This window comes from Marmota monax, unplaced genomic scaffold (assembly GCF_021218885.2).
Source record: "Marmota monax isolate L192 unplaced genomic scaffold, Marmota_monax_Labrador192_F-V1.1 WCK01_AAM20220418_F8-fsc00004, whole genome shotgun sequence".
In the NCBI taxonomy this organism is placed as follows: Eukaryota; Metazoa; Chordata; class Mammalia; order Rodentia; family Sciuridae; genus Marmota; species Marmota monax.
In genome coordinates, this window is record NW_026692881.1 from 5,755,840 (window position 1) to 5,776,176 (window position 20,337).

Here is a 20,337-nt window from a genome sequence, read left to right on the forward strand (position 1 = left end):
GTCAGAGTCCTCACCAGGGAGCACAGAGCAGCAGAACTCTTGCCTGAGGGAAATGGGCCCAAGCGTCCTGGGCCAGGGATGGATCCAGTGAGCAGAGAGAGGGATTGGGCTCTTCATAGGGCAAAGGGGAGAAAGGAGGCAAGAACATTGTCATCAACCTGACAGGTCCTCTCTTCCTGATCCCTGGTCGGGGGGGTCTGGGTGCTGGACACCCCTCCCCAGGGGCTATATTAGCTGTGTGAGTCACAGTGGACCTGGCTGGGAGGCCACAGGCGGGCGGGCACAGTGTAGGGTTACAGTCCATTTATGGGCGCAGCAAGGGCAGATATCAGTGTCGATGGCATTCGCTCCCAGCTATTCTTAGGAGCCTCCCAGGAGCTCTGCACAGCCTGTCTAGGCAGCAAGGGGCAGAGCAGGCAAGGCCGGGGACTGGGGGGTCGGGCAGGGCAGAGGCAGAGGTGTGGGCTGGGGAGGTGGGGTGCATGAGTCTCCCCTCAGTTAATTCTTTTTACCCTTTGCAGAGGCAGCCACTATCAGCACCAGCATGTCTTACAGTGTGACTCTGACCGGGCCCGGACCCTGGGGCTTCCGTCTGCAGGGAGGCAAGGACTTCAACATGCCCCTCACTATCTCCAGGGTGAGTGCACACTGCTCATGGCCTGGCACCCAAAGGGGCAAGGCACACTCAGAAGAGGGCACGTATGTACATCTGTCTGTCTGTCCTCTCCAGGCTCTTGGAAAACAGAGCATACCCTATCCCCTGTCTGAGGGTTCCGACAGAACTGATCTCCTAGTCTTGGCCACCACTGGTGTTTGCCCACCTGAGCCTGTCCCCGAGAGTTTGCCCACTAGAGTGTGACATCATGGGCAGGTGTTGGGTGTTTTAAGCAGAGAAGGAAATGCTGAGTTTGCAGGGTGGACGGGCAGGTGGACAGAGCGTACAGCGCCTTCTCTGGCAGGCAGGCTCTGGGTGCCCCCAAGTCTAAAGTCCCTCCCTAAAGTCCCAAAGTTTGTAGATGCTTTGGGAAAGAGCATGTAATGGGTGGGTGGATGGACGGATAGACAGACTGCTGCCCCTGCTGCCCTGCTGTTGTGATGTGGAGGCAGGCTTGTTACTGAGTCCCAGCACCAATTCCATTCGAGTCCCTCTTCTCTTGCTATCATGGACCAGTCAGGGACCGTGCACCAGCTGGCTCATCGCTCTGGACCTTCATCCCTCACTGGTCCAGGGCTTGCCTGATCCTCCTGCCTGTCTAGTGTCTCCCCCGGCCCCAGATTTACCTGGAGAGATGGCCCCTTGGCCCTGCAGTGTCTGGGAGGCATAGGACAGAACATTGTGGGTTGGGAGGTCCACCACTCTCTTCCAGCTGGAGACACTGAAGCCCAGAGAGGCTAAAACTAGACATATTGAGAAGAAGGGAGAAGGAAGGACTTTGTTTTAACTGCTACTATGGTCCCACATCTACACTACTATCTGGGAAAGAATAGGTGCCCAGTCAATCTTTGTCAGATAAAGGCACTTCCCAGCAATTCCTGGAAGAGCCAGGGTTGAAAGCCCCAGAGCTCAGGAGGAACAGTGAGGCACGTAAGGGGGCAAAGACAACCCCTGCCTAGTGGGTGGTTGAAACCCTGGCATGAAGGGGCCAGCTGAGGCCCCCCAGGCTGTCATGGGAACATGGTGGGTGGCCAGGTGTATCTAGGCTGCTACTAACCTGGGGGAAAAGGATGTGGTTTCTTTCCCCAGGGCAGCAGACTTATCTTGGGCCTAGGAACAGCACTGCAGTAGGTAGTCGGGAAGACCCGAAGGTGCTCTGGTAAGGGGCAAAAGTGCAGGGGTCAGTGCCCCCTGGAAGAGTAGTCTTGATTTGAGAACATGGCATGGGCACTTGGGGGACCCTACAAAGGAGAAGCTCCACCCAGGGTAACCTTGGGAGCCTTGGATCTGCACTCCTCAGATGCTGGTCTTGCCCTCTGCCCTTCTGCTGGAGATCTGGGTCTCTGCCCCTTTCCGCCTACTATCCTGAAGACCAGAAAGTCTCAGATTGAAAAGACACTCAGAGCCTTGCACATCTACCTCAATGATGTGATGTCTGAGCCCAGTGGCTAGCCTACCTTAGTCCCTGCACAGTCCACAAACCCCATAGCTGCCCATCTCCTCCCAGTATAAGGTGGGCCCTTCCTCTCATTCTCATGAGCCTTCCAACCTCCCCATGCCTGGAACTGAGCCCAAGTCTCTCCCAGTGCCACTACCCTAAAGGCTTGCTGCTGATTCTCCCTGCCCCATCCTGTGGGTGCATGTTAGCCCCCAGGCTCAGTGGACCCAGGATAGCCAATGACCTCACATAGGACCTATGCACCACCTGGCTCCAGATGGCCAGGGGCTTAAATGGCTACACAGAGACCTTAAGCTAGACAGCAAGAGGAATGTCCTCACTCGGGGAGGGGGTGTGTTGGGATGTGCGGGAGCCAATGACTGGGGGGACTTATAAAAATAGAACCCATCTAGGACATTGGGGGATAGGCATGGCATTTTCCTTCTGAGACACACCCCAAATCATCTAGGCCATGGATCAGGGTAGGCTGGACACTGGAACCCTCCCCAAGACAGGAAGTCCCTTGGAAAATAACACTGGTGGCTGAGGACACCTTGGCCTCAGGTATCGCAGGCTCAGTGCTCCTGGCCAGATAGATTCTGTGCACACCAGGGCTGTGAAATTTCCTGCTGGGGTTCACAAGGCCCTTCTGCACCAGGAGCAGCCCCCTCAAAGAGATGCAGTGCCAAAACTCTGGAGGACCCCCACTCCCACCCTAGCCATCATCTGCTTCTCACGACTGGCCAGTGGATACTGCTCATAGTCTTGATCTAAGCTTTTGCCGCAGGGCACCACTGGCAGTCCTGGGGTGGGGAGAATTGGCCAAGCAGAGCATACTCATTCTCAATAGGGACCTGAACCCTCAGGGTACATTCACTGCAATCCAAGGGGGTGATCGGGAAGCCAGGGCTGGGATTTCCTCACCTTGCAGCCATCAACCTGAGACTCACATTTATGCACAGAAGTGGTGGTGGGTGGAATTCCTATGTCTTGGTGGTACCTAACACCCATGCCTGCTCCCACACCTCTCTGACTATAGAAGCCCCACCCTTTCAATTGCAGACAGGCACTGAAACTCCTCCTGTAAGGATACCCGCCACCTGCAGGCTAAGTGGTAGCTCCCATACCCAGCCCTGCCTTGTCCATGGGCCCCACTAAAGCAACCTGAGGCAGTAGCAGCCGTGCAAGGGCTCCCTTCTGTGGGTCTTAACAGGGTACTTTTACTAGTGTACAAAGGATGACCCACAGAGAAGGGGGTTCAGGAGGGGACTGGGAGAGTGGAGGGGAAATGCCTTTATTTATCCTGGACAGGTGCGGTAGGGCCTGCAACATGAGCTGCCCTCTCACCCCACCCTCCCCAACCCCAGCCAGTTCTCCAGGAAGTAGGGGAGGGGTGGGAGCAGCCAAGGAGGGAGCAGCTCCAAAGGCCCAGCCCCGCTTTGCCCCAGCAGCTGGCCAGGGGCTGGGGCCACAGTCAGGGCCTTACCCCTTCATGCCTGTTATGCCCCCATTTTTATGAAGGTGCTGTGCTTTTGTTCAGCTCTGCTACTCTCAGCTCTGTCATCATCTGTCCAGCCTTAGTCTTCTTATCTGTAAAATGGGCCCTGCTGCACCGGGACTGTCCCCCTCAAAGAGATGCCAGGCCAGAACTCTCTGGAGGAAGGGACAGTGCTTTCTTCTAGGTGTGAGAGTACAAATGTAAGAAAACTTCCCACTTGGCTGGTTGCAAGGCTGGCAGAGTGGCAGGGTGAGTCTGGGTCCAGGCAAGGCCCGCCTCTGCTGGAAGGCCTCCAGCCCCGGGCCTCACCAACCTCACCTGGCAGACACCAGTCCAGCAGCCTCTGCTTTTATGCTGGTTTCGGTTTCAGTATTTATTGGATTCTCCCAGCTGAGGTGGGGACACTGAGAACAGAGGATCCCTGGGGAGACAGATGGGGACAAGCCAAGACTATTCTGGGGTAGTTGTGCAGGCAATTCCTGGAATTTTGAGGTCGCTGGAGCACGTCTCACTGTCACTCAGGCAGCGCCTAGCAGTGCTGACAGGCCGTGCTGTTTATAGCCTCACTGAAGGTCAGGCAAGCCTCCGAGACCTCCAGCGATCCATCTATCAAACAGGGGAAGATAAGTGAAGACCGCAGAGTCACAGCTGGGAATGAATTCTTAGAGACACCCTCTCCCCAGACCAGGCCTTCCCTGCTATCTCTGACCCCTTGATAGCTCTGAAGGAAGTGGACAGAAAGCTGGCTAGATCCTAGGGAGGGGACCTTCAGAGGCCTCTGGACCAGAGCAAGGGCAACTGCACGGGCAGTCCCAGGAAGCCTGGGTTAAAGGCATTGGGGGGCAGCAGATGTGAGGAGGACAGAGCCCCAAGTGGACATCCCTCTAGCCTGGGGACCGAGGTCCCCCCAGTTTCCTTCCCTTTCTGAATGACTCCCTCCCGTGCAGGGGCTGCCCCTGATTGCAGCTTCCCCTTGGGCCCCATCTCCAGTCCTCTAATTGCCAAACACAGCTTTCTCCATCCTAAGAGGCATGAAATTGGCTTTGCTGGGAGACCCTGAGAGCCAAGTGCACAGGAGAGCATTTTACTGGCCATACCCAGGACGTAAACAGAGCTATAGGCCTGGACGGGAGGAGAGGAGAGGGACAGTGGCTGGGCCTGGAGAGGCAGGGGAGGGCGTGGTCAGCTAGAGAGGAGCAGTGACAACCCCACCCACCCGGCTTGAACATAGGGGGGCTGTTGTTATATGTGGCTGGATGGGGGCCAAAGCTGGATGGCTGAGTGTGAGAGGGGTGGGAGTAATGGGGCTGAGACCTTCAAGTCTCTTCTTCGGAAGTCTGGAGGTGACAAAGGGAGAGAAACGAGACAGGATCCAATTAGAACAAACAAGGCAGGACACTGAAGAAATTTTGACTTATTTATTGGCCGAGGTGGGACTGGAGAGTGGGGGCTGTGGGGAGACAGAGGTTCCAGTGAGAGGATGAGGGCTGGGGCAGGGCCCCAGGGGAGGACAGATGGGAAGGGAGCAAGCATGGCACAGTGGTAATTTAATCACACAATGTTAAAAATGTTAAAATGTACCCAGGGATTCAGGGGGAAATCCCGGGGAAGGGTTGGGAGGAGGAGCTATGGAAGTTGTAATCTCCTAAGGCTTTACTACCTGCCCCTGGCCCTACCCTGCCACACCTGGCAAATCCAGAAGAGACGGAAGGCAGGAGCCTGCCTGCTGCTGAGTACCAAGAGTGATGGCTGGAAGCTTGTACAGAGCCCAACTGCCAGCAGGGAGGCTGCCAGCTGTTGTCCCTGTTGCCAGGGTGCTGGGGGATTAGGAAGCCACAGCCTGGGTGTGCTGGAGTCCCTACTGGCACCTTACTTCCTTGGGACCTTGGATAGAATTCCCCTGACCCGGGCCCCTGTAAGGACAGCAGTTGACTCAGTACTGGTCATTTGGGGCTGACCTCTTGCTTCCCACCCTCTGCCAGCGCTGGATCTTGTTTCCTGTGGAGCCTGGGGATAAGGCCGGTGACTTCAGCCCTTCTGGCACCTCTGGGGGTGGGGGGAAGGGGACAGAGTCAGCACTCACACTTTCTTGGTTTGGAGCTTCTCTGGAACTTTCTCAGCTCTGCACCCTCCTTACACAATCCCGTGTTTAATAATATAGTCCTTACAATCATCCTGAGGGATGTCACACTCTCTCGACGGGATACTTGAGGGAAGCTCATTCCAAAGTCCATGCTCTTTCTTTTGCTGCCTCCCTTGTAGGTGCATGCAGATGACCCTGGTACCAGCTATTCCTGTGCCACCCTCTGGTGGGCCCTAAGACCACAGCCCAGCAAGGTAGAAGGGCTCCTGTAAGCCAGGTTGCTGAACTTGGCCTCCAAATATCCAAATACCCAGAGCTTGTCATCAGTGCTCCCTCCTGGGGGTCTCTGGGATCTGCTCAGGGTTGGGGGTCCCTGTTGAGAGGTGTCTGTCAACTGAAGAAAACTGAAAAGTGAGGTGGAAATAAACTACTCATTTCAGAGAGGAATTTAAATGCCCAAAATGGAGTAGGAAGATTTTTTTAAAAGAAAAAATAAAGAAGAAACCCTTCCAAGAATTTGGGAGCTTTGAGTCTTTTCTGGTACAAAAGGGATGGAGAGTCAGATAAAAGATGCACAGACATATCATGCTGGACTATACTTTTCATGAGCCCAGGCTCTGGCAGTGCACAAGGGTCCAAGGGTGCCATTTCTCTTTCCCAGCCAGGGCAGTCTGCTCCTGGGTTTAGGGTAAAGGACCTGATGGCCCTTGGCTGCCTTTGGGGTTCCTGCCTCCATCCTGCCTTCTGTAAGGGCACTTGGGCAGAACAGAAGAGCATCTCCCTATAAGAGTATATCTGTACCCCACCCAACCCTGAGGGACATTTGACACTGCTTGGGGCAGCCAAAGTCTAGGCCAGCTGTGTGCCCTGATGAGCAGACACAGGCGCAGGGAGAGAGGCGCCAAGGGCAGACTGGAGCCAGCTCATAGCTCCCCGCAGGGTATATGGCTACTGATCTGGCTCCAGGGAGGCTGAGCTCTCCTCAGGAACGAGGATCACCCCAGCTCACACCTGTAGGATGAGGAGGAGCCAGGCAGGACCCAAAGGGAAGGACTGGCATGAGCTGGCCTATGCCTGAGAGAGAAAGATGTCACCAAAGCAAATCTGAAAGAAGGGCATTCCAGCTAGCCTGCAGCTGGCCCTAGCTGATAGGGCCCATCCTCCTTTGGATATCATTCTGGTGCCCTTGATCACACTCGCATGATCTTCTGGATGCTCCCATCCTGCCTGGCAGTGTTTCTTCTGTGGTTGCAGATCCTGTCCTTTTGTGTGAGATTTGCAGCTGTGTATTTCCCCTCCCCCAGATTTCTGCTGCCAGAGACAACCCCTTTTCTGTAGATGGTAAGAAGCATCTGGGTGTATCATCCTATAAAGTTGTCTTGCTGTGGAGCGGACATGCTGGGAGTTACCTACTATGGGGAGCCACACCATGAGGTAATAAGCAGTAGGTAATAAGCATGGGGACAAGCATGACAGGTATCTTCCTGCTCAGGTGTGACCTGCTCTGGGGGAGCCTTGTGGACAGTGCACTAGGAACAGTATAGTAGTTGCAAAAATCACCTTGAATAAAAGCACATAGTGTTTGTAACTTCTTCGAAGTCCCTCTGAAATAAGGATTGGAGGATGGATAGATAGCGGAATAGATGTGTGGTAAAGCAAGATGAATTAAATATTATCCCAGAACTATGGTGGTGGGTATTTCAGTGTTCACTGTAGAATTTTTTCAACTTTTTCCATGTTGGAAAAAGTCTATAATGAATTGTTGGGGATGGCAGAGCCCTGCACAGGAAGCCAGAATGCAAGTAGATTTTCTTCAGCACAGCCTGGTGGGGCGAGGCAGTTCTGTGTCTTCATGAGTCCCCTCTTGGTCTAGGAAAATATTTTGGTCTTGTTCAGTATTATTGGTTAACTGCCCCTCTCCAAGGCAGCAACACACTCCTATCATTAGAAGAGGATCCGTATAGCAACAAATTTAGGGAGAAGAGTGTATTTGGAGAAATCCCAAGTAGTTCTATAGGGCATCTGCCCCTATGGAGTCTGGAGATTGAGCTGGGCTTCCTGGAAATCTAGGCATGTGTTTCTCTATTGTCCTTTTTTTAGCCTGCAGATTCAGGGGTTGAAGGAGGGGTATTCTGCATACAATATGGCTAGTATTTAAGAAGACACCCAGGGCTGCAAAGGCAGGTTTTTGCTGTCATCATTTGCATTGTATAGGCAGTGTTTCTGAGATTGGTGCTGTGATTATGCAAAAGCCATTCAGTTTCTGGGTGCACCCTGTAGAGTCCATCTGGGAGTGGCCTGGAGATGGGTGACTGCGGGGCACCCTGATTTAAATGGGATTCCCTGTGAGGGGCCTGGCAGGAGGCCTCTATCCATGTCTGTGAGCCCAGGAACTAGCTGGAGGCCCATCCAGGCTTGGCACATGGGACACAGGACTGTCCCCAAGTCCTCTCTGGACTCCTTCTAGGATGATCCCCAGTCCTTGGCCAGAATCTGTTTTTTGCCAACATTAGGAGCTGGCCTTGTCCCTGGATCATAGCCAAGAAGGTGATTAGGATGTGCCCATAGAAGCCAAGAGTACTAGCTGGTGGGTGTGTACAGGGGGCAAAGCCAAGGGACACCCTTCAGCCATAGCCAGAGTCAGGGTGGGAAGGCAGAGCCTCCTATTTCCTGTGATATCATTGGGGATGGGGTGTACCTGGCATTCCACAGATGTCATAAGTAGGGGCCTCTTGTATGGTGTCTTGGGGTCAAGTCCTAAAGTCATTCTATGTGATATCAGCAGGGGCTGGACATTCAATGGAAAATCTCAGGGAATGAAGCTAAAGTCTCCATGACATCCGATAAATTATCTTTGGGATAGGGCTATCACTAAGGGCAGTTTATCACGCCATTTTAAGTGGTGTCACCAGGTACTTTGAACATCACTGTGGGTGGGGCCTCCATGGCATTCAGGGTGACATTACTTGGAGCCAGGCAGGCAAAATTTAGCATTGGGCATGATGCCTTCGAGAGCACAGTCTGAGCCACCCTGGCATACCAAGTAATATCCCACGGGGCCTGCCTTCCTGATAACCCATGGGGTGTTCCTGGGGCAGGATCTCAATGGTATTCTCTGAGGTTATACTGGAGATGGAACCTCTGGACTCTGCCCTGTTTCCCAGCCAATTTTGCTCACCTAGGCGGGTGGATGGCTCCCTCCGCCCTCTATACACCTGCCATGGTAGCATGAAGCCCCTGACATTAGGATGCTTTTGAGTAGGTGCATTTATCCTGCCCCTTGGCCTGTCAGTGTCTTTGGGATGGGGAGTGCTGAGTTTCTACTCCTAGGTCTCCCTTCCCGCCTGGGACCTGGAAAGTGCTAGGCTCTTAGAGTACAAGGGTAATAGTAGGCTAACTAATGTAACAAATGAACACCAAATCTCAATAGCTCAGCACAATGAAAGTCTATTACAGCATGTGATGTGGGGTTCCTTAATCATCTCTCCTCCAGGCAGGGACTCCAGGATCCAGGCCCCTTCCAGTTAGCGGCCTGGTTGTGCTCCTCTCCATCCTTTGCACTTAGCCAACAAACAGTGTGCAGGATCACAAGGATGATGGCAGGGCAGACCTGGAAGTGACATGCATTACTTACCCTCTCATTCCACTGACCAGAGTTAGTACCACTGCTATAATTGGATACAAAGCACTAGGAAATATAGTATCCATGTTCCAGGTAGAGGAAGCAGGCTTGGTGAGCAGCAGGTATGAACATAGTGAATGAAAGACAACACGATGGGTTTCTACTGGATAGTCCATATGCCTCCTCCTTAAGGACTGGTCTATCCTTAGGACCAGCCTCCTTATGCTCATCCCTCTTCTGTTGTCCAATCAGATCACACCAGGTAGCAAGGCAGCCCAGTCCCAGCTCAGCCAAGGTGACCTTGTGGTGGCCATCGACGGCGTCAACACAGACACTATGACCCACCTGGAAGCCCAGAACAAGATCAAGTCTGCCAGCTACAACCTGAGCCTCACCCTGCAGAAGTAAGTGGAATCTCTTCAGAGCAGGGCCAGATGTTTGAGAGTGGGCATGGGGTAGGTGCAAAAGAGGGGTTGTCCCTAACAATTGAATGTGCCCAGCCCTGTGCTATGAAAAAACTAGTCCAAGTCACTGTCAAGATGTTACTGCCTCACTTTACACATGAGGCTCAGAGACAGTAGCAACAGTACTGCCAGTATGGGACCTAGAAACCAGGATCTTTCCTGCTTTTTGGTCCAGACAGCCTCCCAAGGACATAGCAGGGGCCCATGGTACTGATCAGAGTGCCCAAGGTCTACAACTTCTCCATTCTGGTCGGGTCAAGAACCTTTCCCGGGGAGACCCAGCCATTGGTCGGACAGTGAACCTCAGGCCCTCTAACCTGACTGTCCCTTGTAGCCTTGCCCAGGCAGAATATCCTGGCCCCAGGGGCAACTGTCCTCACTTGTTCCCATTTCTGGTTTCTCCAGGTCAAAACGTCCTGTTGCCATCTCCACAACTGCACCCCCCATCCAGTCCCCTCTGCCGGTGATCCCTCACCAGAAGGTAGGTGCAGATTGTCGCAGTGAGGTCCACTTTCAGCTGTGGCTCCTGCCTGCCCCTGCCCTGCCATTGATGATTCTCAGGAGAGGCATTCAGGCCCTCCATGAAGTACTGAGATGTGGGGTACTGCCTGATGCTAGCCACCATCCCAGGTCCCCTGGCTGTGCTGATAGGAAGCCAGCTTGGGCAATAGTGTTCTAGAAGAGAGGTGGTTATTCTGGCCAGGCAGAAGCAAGATGTCCAAGAACACTAGGGCTGGGAGTGACCATGGCAGAAGCTTCAACTCATATCAATCAACCAAGGAGGCACTCCCAGGCATGAAGGAGCCTACTGGCCCTCAGGGCTTCTCCTCCACACGTCTCTCTCTTCCTCTAGTTCCTACTTGCCCACCTTCCTGTCAGAAAAACTGGTTGTGGCCTTAGAGGCAGGCAGATCAGGTGATGAAGGATGGAGAGCCCTGGCCCCAGACCTCACCATTGTGCTCAGGGGTCTTTCCAAAACTCCCTCTAAGCAGTTCAGCCCCACGGTCCAAGGGGCTTGACCCAAAGCTAGGAAGGCCCAGCCCAAGGTTCCTGCAGCCTGCTCTATTGGAGCAGATTGGGCAGTGGTGGAGGTGGGCAGGGAAGACAGAGGAGAAGAGGCATACAGGGGTTGAGATAAATCACAGATTGGGGAAGTGGGCAGAGAGCTGTTTGAGAGAAGTTGCAGAAGTGGACTAAAAAGACTAAATAGGCCACCTACTTCCTTAATTGCCCTTCTGGCACTCCCACCTGGCTTGCCCTGAGGATCCCATCTGCCTGGGTTTCTACTGGATGGTAGCAGAGACCCTGAGGGGGGCAGGGTGGTTCTCAGTGTGATGTTAGTATTCCAGGAGACTGGGCTGTGTCCACAGTATGCCCCTCTCAGGAGAAGAGAGAACACCAACAGGATGGAGGGGACCTCTACTTACTATCCCCTGGCCCCACACCACTTCCTTGGGCCCCAGAGATAGGTTTGGCTTTCTGTGCAGGGCTTTGCATTTGTGTCCAGGTGGAAGCCAGTCTGCAGGCTAGGAGTTGTGGGCCTCCCCCACTCCTCTAGACAAAACCTTTCTGTGCCAGTGTCCCATCTGGGTGCTCCAGGCAGCGGGCTGCAGGTGGCAGGTGGCAGGTGGCAGGCTGCAGGGTGCTCGCACTAACCCTCCCATTTCAAGTCTATGCAGAAGCACTGCACATGCGTGGCCTCTAACCACTCTCTTCTCTCTCCCCTGCATGGTGCTGCCCTGTGTCAGGACCCTGCTCAGGACACGAACGGCAGCCTGGCGGCACCAAGCCCCAACCCTGAGGCAAGGGCCAGCTTGGGCACCCCAAGCACCCTGGAGCTCAGGGGCACCTTTAGCTCCTCCTTCTCCCAGACCTCCATCTGCTCCTCTCACACGGAGGCCTCGGACCTCGGCCCTCCACGGGACAGCCCAGGGGCCAAGGCCATCCCTGAGGGGGCCCAGGACCCACTCAGCCTGAAAGTCCTGCCAGGTCCGAGCCAGCCAAAGCAGTATAACAACCCCATTGGCCTGTATTCAGCAGAGACCCTGAGGGAGATGGCTCAGATGTATCAGATGAGCCTCCGAGGGAAGGCCTCAGGTGCTGGACTCCTAGGAGGGTAGGTAATGAATGCACAGCTCTCCACTGGTGGTCTGGGGCCACCTGGGGCCACCTGGGTCCTCGGTGCTCAGCAGAGGACTGAGCAGGTGACTGGAGAGAAGTGGCTTCAATCCAGCCACCCTATGCCCATGAGGCAGCATTGGAGGGCAATGCAAGCAAAGACCCTATTGACGTTTGCCGTGAGCCGGGCACATCAATGCTTTATACATCTACCCAGGGGGTGACATGCAGGCTTTTTGCAGAAGAAACTGAGGCTCCAGAGAAGGTTAAGTTGAGGTCCAATTGCCTTGCTACTAAGGCAGCCAGTCAGGCCTACATACGTGAGACTTCAATTTCCCAAATTTTCATAGCAGGACACACCCCTCCTCATGGGACTGGACAGCCTGCTGCCTTCAGGAGCCACACACACTTCAGGAACCCTGAGGCAGGAACAGGGAAGAGTTCCAGGTAGAGGGCCAATTCCCTAGGACTGGGGAGTCTTTTGGGAAGGCTGCCTGGGAGAGGGAGCCCAGGAGCTGACAGTGGAGAGACTGGCAAGGGTGTGAGGGGAGGGGGATTGCAGGGACCCTGGTTAGGTTGGGCAGGCCCCCCATGGTCTAGCTGGTGAGACTCTGAGAGTAGGAGTTAGAGGAACATGGATCTGGGGCTTCTTGGAGGAGGCTGAAGGAAGGAAGTCCTCTCGTGGCCCGTTCTAGTGTCTAGGCCCTTCCCATCTCTTGTTTCTTAGTAGCTTCCATTTCCAATGCCTCTGGTTATCTCTGGGTGCAACAGGCAGGGCAGGCTGTGAGGGCAAGGTAGCCTGTAGGGGGTTCTGTGGGAGGAATCACACTGTCCACATCTCGGGGTTATGGGGAAGGTAAAGGGGACAACACATGTAAAGCACTGAGTTCTGCCCTGTCACACACTTACCACACGGTGCCCATTGCCTGGAGTTACACGGTTGGTACCCAGAAGATTTAAAACAAGAATCTGGTCAGTCTAACCCCAGCCTTGCCCTTCACGTTGCCCTTGCTGTGCCCCATCAGCTCCGTGTTCCTCTGGACCTCCCAATTTCCCAGCTCTTTCTAGGCCCTGAGAGAATCTGGCCTCTGGCATGTCATGGCTTCCTTGAGCCAAAGTGGCAGAGCCGTGTGGACCAGCACCTCCCCCTCTTCACCCTCAATGGCTTCCCTGGCAAGGGATTTTTGCAAGAAAACTCTGAAAATATCAGAACAGAGATGGCCACCTTGTCCTGCCTTTGATGGACTGGTAGACCTTCCTGATCCTTTCTGGGACTTGCCCCAGGTAGGAAGGCTGGACTCTGGTGGACTAGGTTGCCTGGGAAGCCCACCTGCCGTGGTGATAATGTCTCCCCTTGACTGAGCTTTGACTCTGGGCTGGGAGACTGGCTTAATCTCTCAGTAACTTCAGAGGTGGGCATTGTTTCCCCTCAACCTACAGCCGTGAAAACAGAGGCTCAGAGAATGAATAGTTTGCCCAAGATCCCACAGCTAGCAAGTGGCACATACACTGGCATCTGGGTCTGCCTGACTCCATCTTGCTTTGAGATAGGTTATCTACTGCCCAGAAAGTCAGAGGCCAGCTCCAACCCCTACTTCTTTTGACTCCCCAGGTGCCATTCTGTTGGCACAAGGGTTGCCCAGAACCTGACAAAAGTGTCAACCAGAGACAACCAGAGAGGCAGGATCCAACAGGTTCCTCCAAGGGAAGATGAGCCAGGAGAGGGAGGGAGTTTGGTGCTTCATCTAGAGTAAAAACTAATGCTGCTGTTCCAGGAGTGAGAATAGGAAGGGCTGGAGTCTCTGCTAGGCCAAGGCCACTGCCTTTGATGAGTGTCTAACTGCTTGTAAGCAACAAGGTTAGCAAATGCTGATCTCTACATCCCTCCATTGCACATTTAGCCTAGGCTGGGGGCTTTGGACAGGATCCTGTTGTTCACTGGAATAGTCCATCTGTGTGTGGGGGGATACCATCATCTCCATTTTATGAATGAGAAGACAGAGGCTGAGAGGGGTGGGTAACTTGCCTGGAGTCCCAGTGCTAGGAGGTAGGGTCAGGATTCAATCTCTGATCTGTCTGGCTCCAAAAGGAAGCCCCTCCCTGGCTCTCTCCTCTGGACAGCTTGTATCTCCTTGGAGGGGTGAGAGGAATGGATGTAATGCAAGGGTAGGCAGGCCTGAGCATCCCTGCGACCTGCTTCTCATCCTGTCTGAGGCTGGCATTGAAGGGCAGTGTTCCTCAGGCCACTCAGTACAAAGTACCTTAGACAGGTGTAGCATCTTGGCAACAAGACCTGGGCACTGGCTCCTCACCACGTCTGCTGTAGGCACCCCAGCCTGGGGTTCTCAGCAGCGGGAGGAACCAATGCCAAAGAAGGTGCTGGCTGACACCCCGCCAGGCCAACACTGTCCTCTGCAAGGGACACTGGGCTGGTTAGGGCAAGGGCTGACCCTGCAGCTGTCAGCACTGGCCAAACATGGAGAAGGAATGGAAGTTCCATGCTGGCCCTTTCCTAATATAGATCTACTTGTGGCTATTTTGAGCCTGGGAGGACAGAGAGAATTTTATCAGCTCTGAGACAGGGTGGGCCTGGAGTTGAGCAGAGCCACCATGAAGTTCCCTGGAGTGGGGTCCTGGCTACAAGGAGACCAGGGCCAGGCCACTTGGAGCCAAATTTTCTCCAGTCAGAGCCCAACAGTGGGCTGCTCAGGCAGGTGGTAGAGTTTGGAGACAGAGCCCACTGCCCTCTACTCTTTCTGTATCAGGTTTCAGATAGGGCTACTGGCCACAGGGCTGCCACCATAGGTAATTTGTATTTAAAGAATCATGGTATAGACAGTACTCCCCAAAGAGATCAGGCTTTAGGAGACTGGTTCTTATATCAGAGCAAGGGGCAGGTCCCTCTCTGGTATCCAAGCTGTGCTACCCAGCTTTGGCCTTTCCTGTAGCAAGCTTGGGACTCACACTCTTCCTGGGCCTCCTCACTCACCTCCTTGCTGTGGCATGCCCCTCCTCTGGAAAGAGGAAAGTGTTCCAAGTATTCCCTCACCCCACACAGCCCCACTGCAATGCCTGCTCAGGGAGCGGAACTCCTGAGTTGCCCCCATGAAACAGAGCTAAGTCCAGAGCTACTGTCTAGGAGGAGGTGGGTGGGGATTTGGCTCTTCTTCACGCAGCCCTGTTGATCCTTTCTCCATCCCCAGATTCCTCTCTGGGGTCTACAGCCAGGCTGTATGTGGGGGATTCTTGTACATGGTACGAATGCCCATGAGTTGAACAAGAAAACCCTTCTCCTAGCAAAGCTGAGGGCATGGAAGCCCACCATGGAGGGAATACTGCTGTGTTGATATCTCCAATCCAAACCGAGGGTCCTGGAGGCCATGGTCTCTGATCCTGAGCGCGCTCTCTCCTTTTCACTCCTTACTCTCTTCACACAGTGCGGTTGGGCCATCCATCTATCATGGCCAGTGTGCAGGCGGTCCTAGTGTTCTAGCTCCCCCTGCAGGAGCCTCATTCTGACGTCGCTGTCTTCTTTGCCCTTTCTCTCTTCCCCAGGTGGTAGCCAACTCTCCAGCCAAGTTAGTATCCAAGGAAAGCATGTGTGTGCACTTGTGTGCCATCTCAGCATGGCTCTGCGTGTCTGTCGGGTGTGGATAGCCTGTGCCTATCCGCATGTGTATTTGTGTGCATGTGTGAGTAGGGGTGCTTTTGTGCCCTGGGTAAGCCTGCATGGGTGTGAAGCTAGAGGATGGAGTGAAGGCGTTGCAGGGGGGAGGGGGTTTCTATCTGGTGGTTCCAATTTCATTACCAATTTCCTGCTCCAACTGCTTAAACCCTGCAAGCTAGCTCTGGTAGGTGGGTGGGTGGGGTGCTGCGCTGTCTCCAGGATTTGTGTGAGCCTGAAGATCTCTGTTCCAGTGGGACCCTTGAGGAGGACTGCACCTTGTCTTTGCCTGGGGAGGGATGGGTGGAGGCACCTATCTGCTGGAAGGCAGAGCCCCAGATGGGTAGAAGCTGGTGAGCCACACAGACACCTGGACTGGATGGGCCTGCGAAGCCTAAGTTCTGCTCCAAGGAAGACACACAGACAGAAGCATCTGAAAGAACACAGCCTCCAACTACAGAAGGATTGCCAACAGAATGAATCCCTTCTCGGAGAAACTTTGCTCAGAATCCCTGTGGGGACCCTGTGTGGCTATTTTTCGCCTTTGGGACGCTCTGAACTCAGCTTGCAATGTTGCTGCCTCTCTCATGTGGCCCAGCTCCTGTCCCCTCTCTTGAACCCCATTCCCCTAATCTTTTTTTTTTTTTTTTAATCTCTGCTTCTCTGGCTGTGTGTGGTGGGAGATCTCTCCATGCCTGGAGCCTCCAGCGTCAGTTAGTTCAGACTGAGCCAGAGCCTGCTGGGGATTTGGGGCAGCTGACATAGACAAGAAAAACCTTCTGCACAAAGTTTTGGGGAGGTGCTGAGGATTTTCCTGACCAGACTCTGCCAGCCCACAGTGGGAGATCTCGGGGTCAGGCCTGGGCTTTGGGAGATCTGCTTGGGGTCAGGCCTGGGCTTTGGGAGATCTCTTTCAACACTCACCACCACCAGGCCTGGCCTTGACCTCTAGTGTAACCTCCACCTGTTGCCCTTTTCTCCTTCCCCTTCTCTCCTCCACCCCTACCCTGCTCCTCATGTGCCCCTTCCCCAGCGCCGACTACCAGGAACGCTTCAACCCCAGTGCTCTGAAGGACTCGGCCCTGTCCACTCACAAGCCCATTGAGGTGAAGGGGCTGGGTGGCAAGGCCACCATCATCCATGCACAGTACAACACGCCCATCAGCATGTACTCCCAGGATGCCATCATGGACGCCATTGCTGGGCAGGCCCAAGCCCAGGGCAGTGACTTCAGTGGGTAAGCGTCTTCCCCACTCTCTTCACCTGCAGAAGCCACCAGGCACCATAAGGACCAGCTTTCACCTTCCTCTTGGGGCACAGGCCCTTGAAAGGAAGCCAGCTTTTGCCAGGGCCTTCCAGAACAGGGTTATGGTCTCTTCAGAACTTCTTTCTCACGGTCAACTTCAGGAGAAGGGTGGAGAAATGCAAAATGTGGTGGTTCCTTTGCATTTTCCAGGTTCCATGAGGAGGTTGGTTTAGAAAAAAAGTCTTCTACAAAACTCTCAAAGCAGCACTCAAGACCCACCCCCATCCCAGCCTCCCAGGACCAAGCTGTTCTTGGGGGAGAGAGTGAAGTTGCTTTATTCTTCCAGCCATGAGAGATCCAAATACAGGATGGGCTTCCTGTTGGGAAGTGGCTTCCAAGCAATCATTCAAGGTTGCTGTTGGCAGTAGGTCCCATTGATGGTCACCTCCCTTCTCCTTTTTGCCTCAAGGTAGTAGAATTGAAGACTTTCGTCCTCTTAGCTGTGAGTAGGGAACTTGAGGATGAACTAGGAAGCACAGTTGGCTGAAACCCTTTTTTGGATGAAACTGCTCACAGTGCAAACATTAACAGGGCTTCCTCTCTCTCTCTCTCTCTCTCTCTCTCTCTCTCTCTCTCCCTCCCTCCCTCCCTCCCTCCCTCCCTTTCTCTCTTTCATGCTGTGTCCATTGAGTATCTCTCTTCCTGTCCTCCTCTGTCTCCCTCTATATATCTCTTTATCTGCCTATGTGTCTCTTTCTGTGTCTCTCACATCTCTTTCTTACACACACACACACACACACACACACACACTTCCTTATTGTTTTCTGCTTGAGAATATCATGTGTTGACTTACAGAACTGGCTGATTATGTCTTTAGGTAACATCTCATCTCTGGATCAGGGGTCCTGAGCAATTAATGGCAAAAAGTCTTGAGATACCTTGAAACGTTCTTCTGAAAAGAGGAAATCAGATGTTATAAGATGGGTTAAAAATCTCCAGAGAGGTCCTACAGGGCTTGCCCTTTCCAGAGCCTAGCCTCTGATGTGCATGTAGTTTATGAAGGGTAGATCAGGAGACCAGAGGATGAAATATAAAGGTGGGGTGTGGATTTCCTGGGCTCTTGCTTCCGGGGGGAGCCTAGTGCCCTCTTGGAAACGCAGTAGTTACTTTCGACCACTAGGTGGGGGACATTGCCTGCTCTGCAGCCTCAGATCTCAAACCCACAAGGCTCAGGGCTGACTCTGCAGAACTCGGCACCGTGCTGTTTTTTTAAATCCATCATTCAAAGCAGAAAATATGAGCCTGCAAGTTTAAAAACACAACCATTAGCTCATGCGTACCCAGAAAAAAAAAAAACAGGCTGCCTGAATAAGTCCAAGAGCCACCAGGGATTTCCTGTTAACATTTGTTTGCCACATGGTTCTTGGTGTGCTCTTTTAAAGTGGTTTCAGTCACCAAAGACAAGTTTGGTAGAAAATATTGAAAGAAATGCTCTTCACCAACTTTATATTTTTTGCACCTTGGGAAGAATGATATCTTTTGGTTTTACAATGAGGGTTCCATGTTTTTTTGAATATGATGCCCTGTTGATTAATCTAGGCTTCTTGAAGGATCTACCCCATCTCCTGTCCTCTTCGCAACCCTCCCCTTCCTTTTCCTTGCGTGCTGGGAAAGGATCATCCTCTTCCCTTTCTTTTAACTCAGCCATGCTGGGTTAATGCTGGTGAGGTGCCAGTGGATAACCCTCCTGACCAGAGCGTGCACCCGTTTCTGCTGTTAATTTCCATGATTCCTTCCTTACTGACCGTTTTCTTTTTCTCTCTTTCTTCTTCCTTTACCCATCCCACTCCCCTAACTCATTTCTGATCCTAACCCTGCTCTCTGTGTGCGCTGCCCCTCTGCCATCCCATGATGGACGCACACTCACGGCTGGGTTTCCCTCTGCTTGGCAGGGCGTCGCCGCTGGCGTAAGTAGATCCCGCAGTGTTTGTCCCGTCCTCCGTCTGTCTGGTTGCAGGATGGTGTGTGGGTCTGGTGGGATGTGTCTGAGGACCAGTGGTCAGTCCGTATGTTCTGTCCACGTTCTTCCTCACACCCACCTCGCAGCCAAACAATATCCCCTGCAGCCTATACCAGCAAATGTTTGTTTTAGGGGGTTGCCCCCAAGTAACATCAACATGGCTACTGAAATCCAAAGTAATGACACTCACACTGTGCCCACCCCCCCAGCCTGAGGCTGCATCCTTGTGTTTTCCTGGCCATGCTTTGAAGATGCTTTCCCCACCCTTTCCTATATGCACTGGCACCACATGTTCCTGGAGGTCTGAATCCATACTAGACCATTATTCAGGGACAGAAAATGGCAGAGAAGCCTCTTGAAGACCATTCTCCAGAACCCTAATGAGAGATAGATCTGTAAAGACAGGGAGGTCAGGAGAGAGGTGAAAACTGAGTCAGATTTGGAAGCAGTGCACAGTGGGGTAAATGCCAGAGGTGACTTTGACCTTGTGGTGACTGGAATCTTTTCTGTGACAAGAAGCACAAGCAGGGAGTGGCCCAGAGTGTCTGGACTGCAGGGCCTTGTTCCATCCTCCCTCTGCTTTTTTTTTCTGAGCTTCATTGTCCTGACAGGCACAGGGATTCCCTCATCAGACTCCCAATCTCTGTTACAGCAGTGACAAGAAGAATCCTGGGTCTTTGCACAGTTTGGTGGGAAAGGAAGCCAGCAAGGTAGAAATCTGAACAACTCATTTCTGGTAGCATTCTTAAGCCCCTGGAGCCAGGGAAGGCACAGGAAAGCTCCTCATGGACACATTGCAGGGACACAGCAGCAAACACCTTTTATCTGCTTTCTGGATTGCAGAGCCCCATTGAGACAGGCTCAAGGGTAGGGCCCAGGGTTTGATCCCACACCCTCCCTCCATAAACTGTGATAATCTATACCCTCCCTTCTGTCTCCTCCTAGTCAACCAGGAGCCAGAACCAAGGGACCTGGCTGTTCTTTCCTATTACTCATCTGTCTCACTTGGGATCCTTCCTATGCTGGGTGGAAATGACTTCCCCCAGCATGAATGAAATCCTGCACTCTCTTCTTCTTAGGTAGCCACAGCTCCTCCCTGGCTGGACCTCTGAGAAATTTGCTGGTCCTCCCCATCCAATCTCAACCTCAGGATGATAGTACTCCTCGTTCCTCAGACCAGGGAAGAGCCTTCAGGAAATGAGGGGCAGCTCTACCTACTCTTGACCACCATTTTTCATCTCTGCTAACCCACCCTGACCAAGACTCAGGAGATTAATCCTGAGAGACTAGGCCAATTCTCCATCTAGCTCCTTGCACGGAGGGGAGAAGACATAAGCACTAAGGAGATCCTGTCCCAGGGGCAGGTGGAGACAAAGGAGGGTGCTGGACAGGGCATGTCTGGGCTGGACTGTGTCTCCATTTGGTAAAAACATTGTTCTGTGCAGGCCTGCTGAGCAGACGTGGCCTTCCTGAGCTTCTGTGACTATGGAGGGCCTGATAGAGAGAACACTGGGCCGGGAGCCACGAGG

At 53.3% G+C, this 20,337-nt stretch overlaps 1 protein-coding gene across 9 annotated transcripts in view; it reads left to right on the top strand.

Moving 5' to 3' along the window:
• The first annotated feature begins 257 nt into the window (after positions 1-257).
• The window catches only part of Ldb3 (LIM domain binding 3), a 63,515-nt gene continuing 43,435 nt past the window's right edge, over positions 258-20,337 (top strand). For 3 of the 9 annotated variants that reach the window (XM_058581049.1, XM_058581050.1, XM_058581051.1), the window contains exons 1-6: positions 258-416; positions 522-637; positions 9,549-9,700; positions 10,166-10,241; positions 15,434-15,456; positions 16,576-16,779. In XM_058581049.1, coding sequence (XP_058437032.1) covers positions 545-637; positions 9,549-9,700; positions 10,166-10,241; positions 15,434-15,456; positions 16,576-16,779 — 548 coding nt within the window. In that variant the 5' untranslated portion in view covers positions 258-416; positions 522-544. Of the gene's footprint in view, positions 417-521; positions 638-9,548; positions 9,701-10,165; positions 10,242-11,508; positions 11,877-15,433; positions 15,457-16,575; positions 16,780-18,740; positions 18,756-20,337 lie in introns of all 9 variants that reach the window. The other 6 variants (XM_046450231.2, XM_046450234.2, XM_046450230.2 and 3 more) reach the window with 4 other exon arrangements.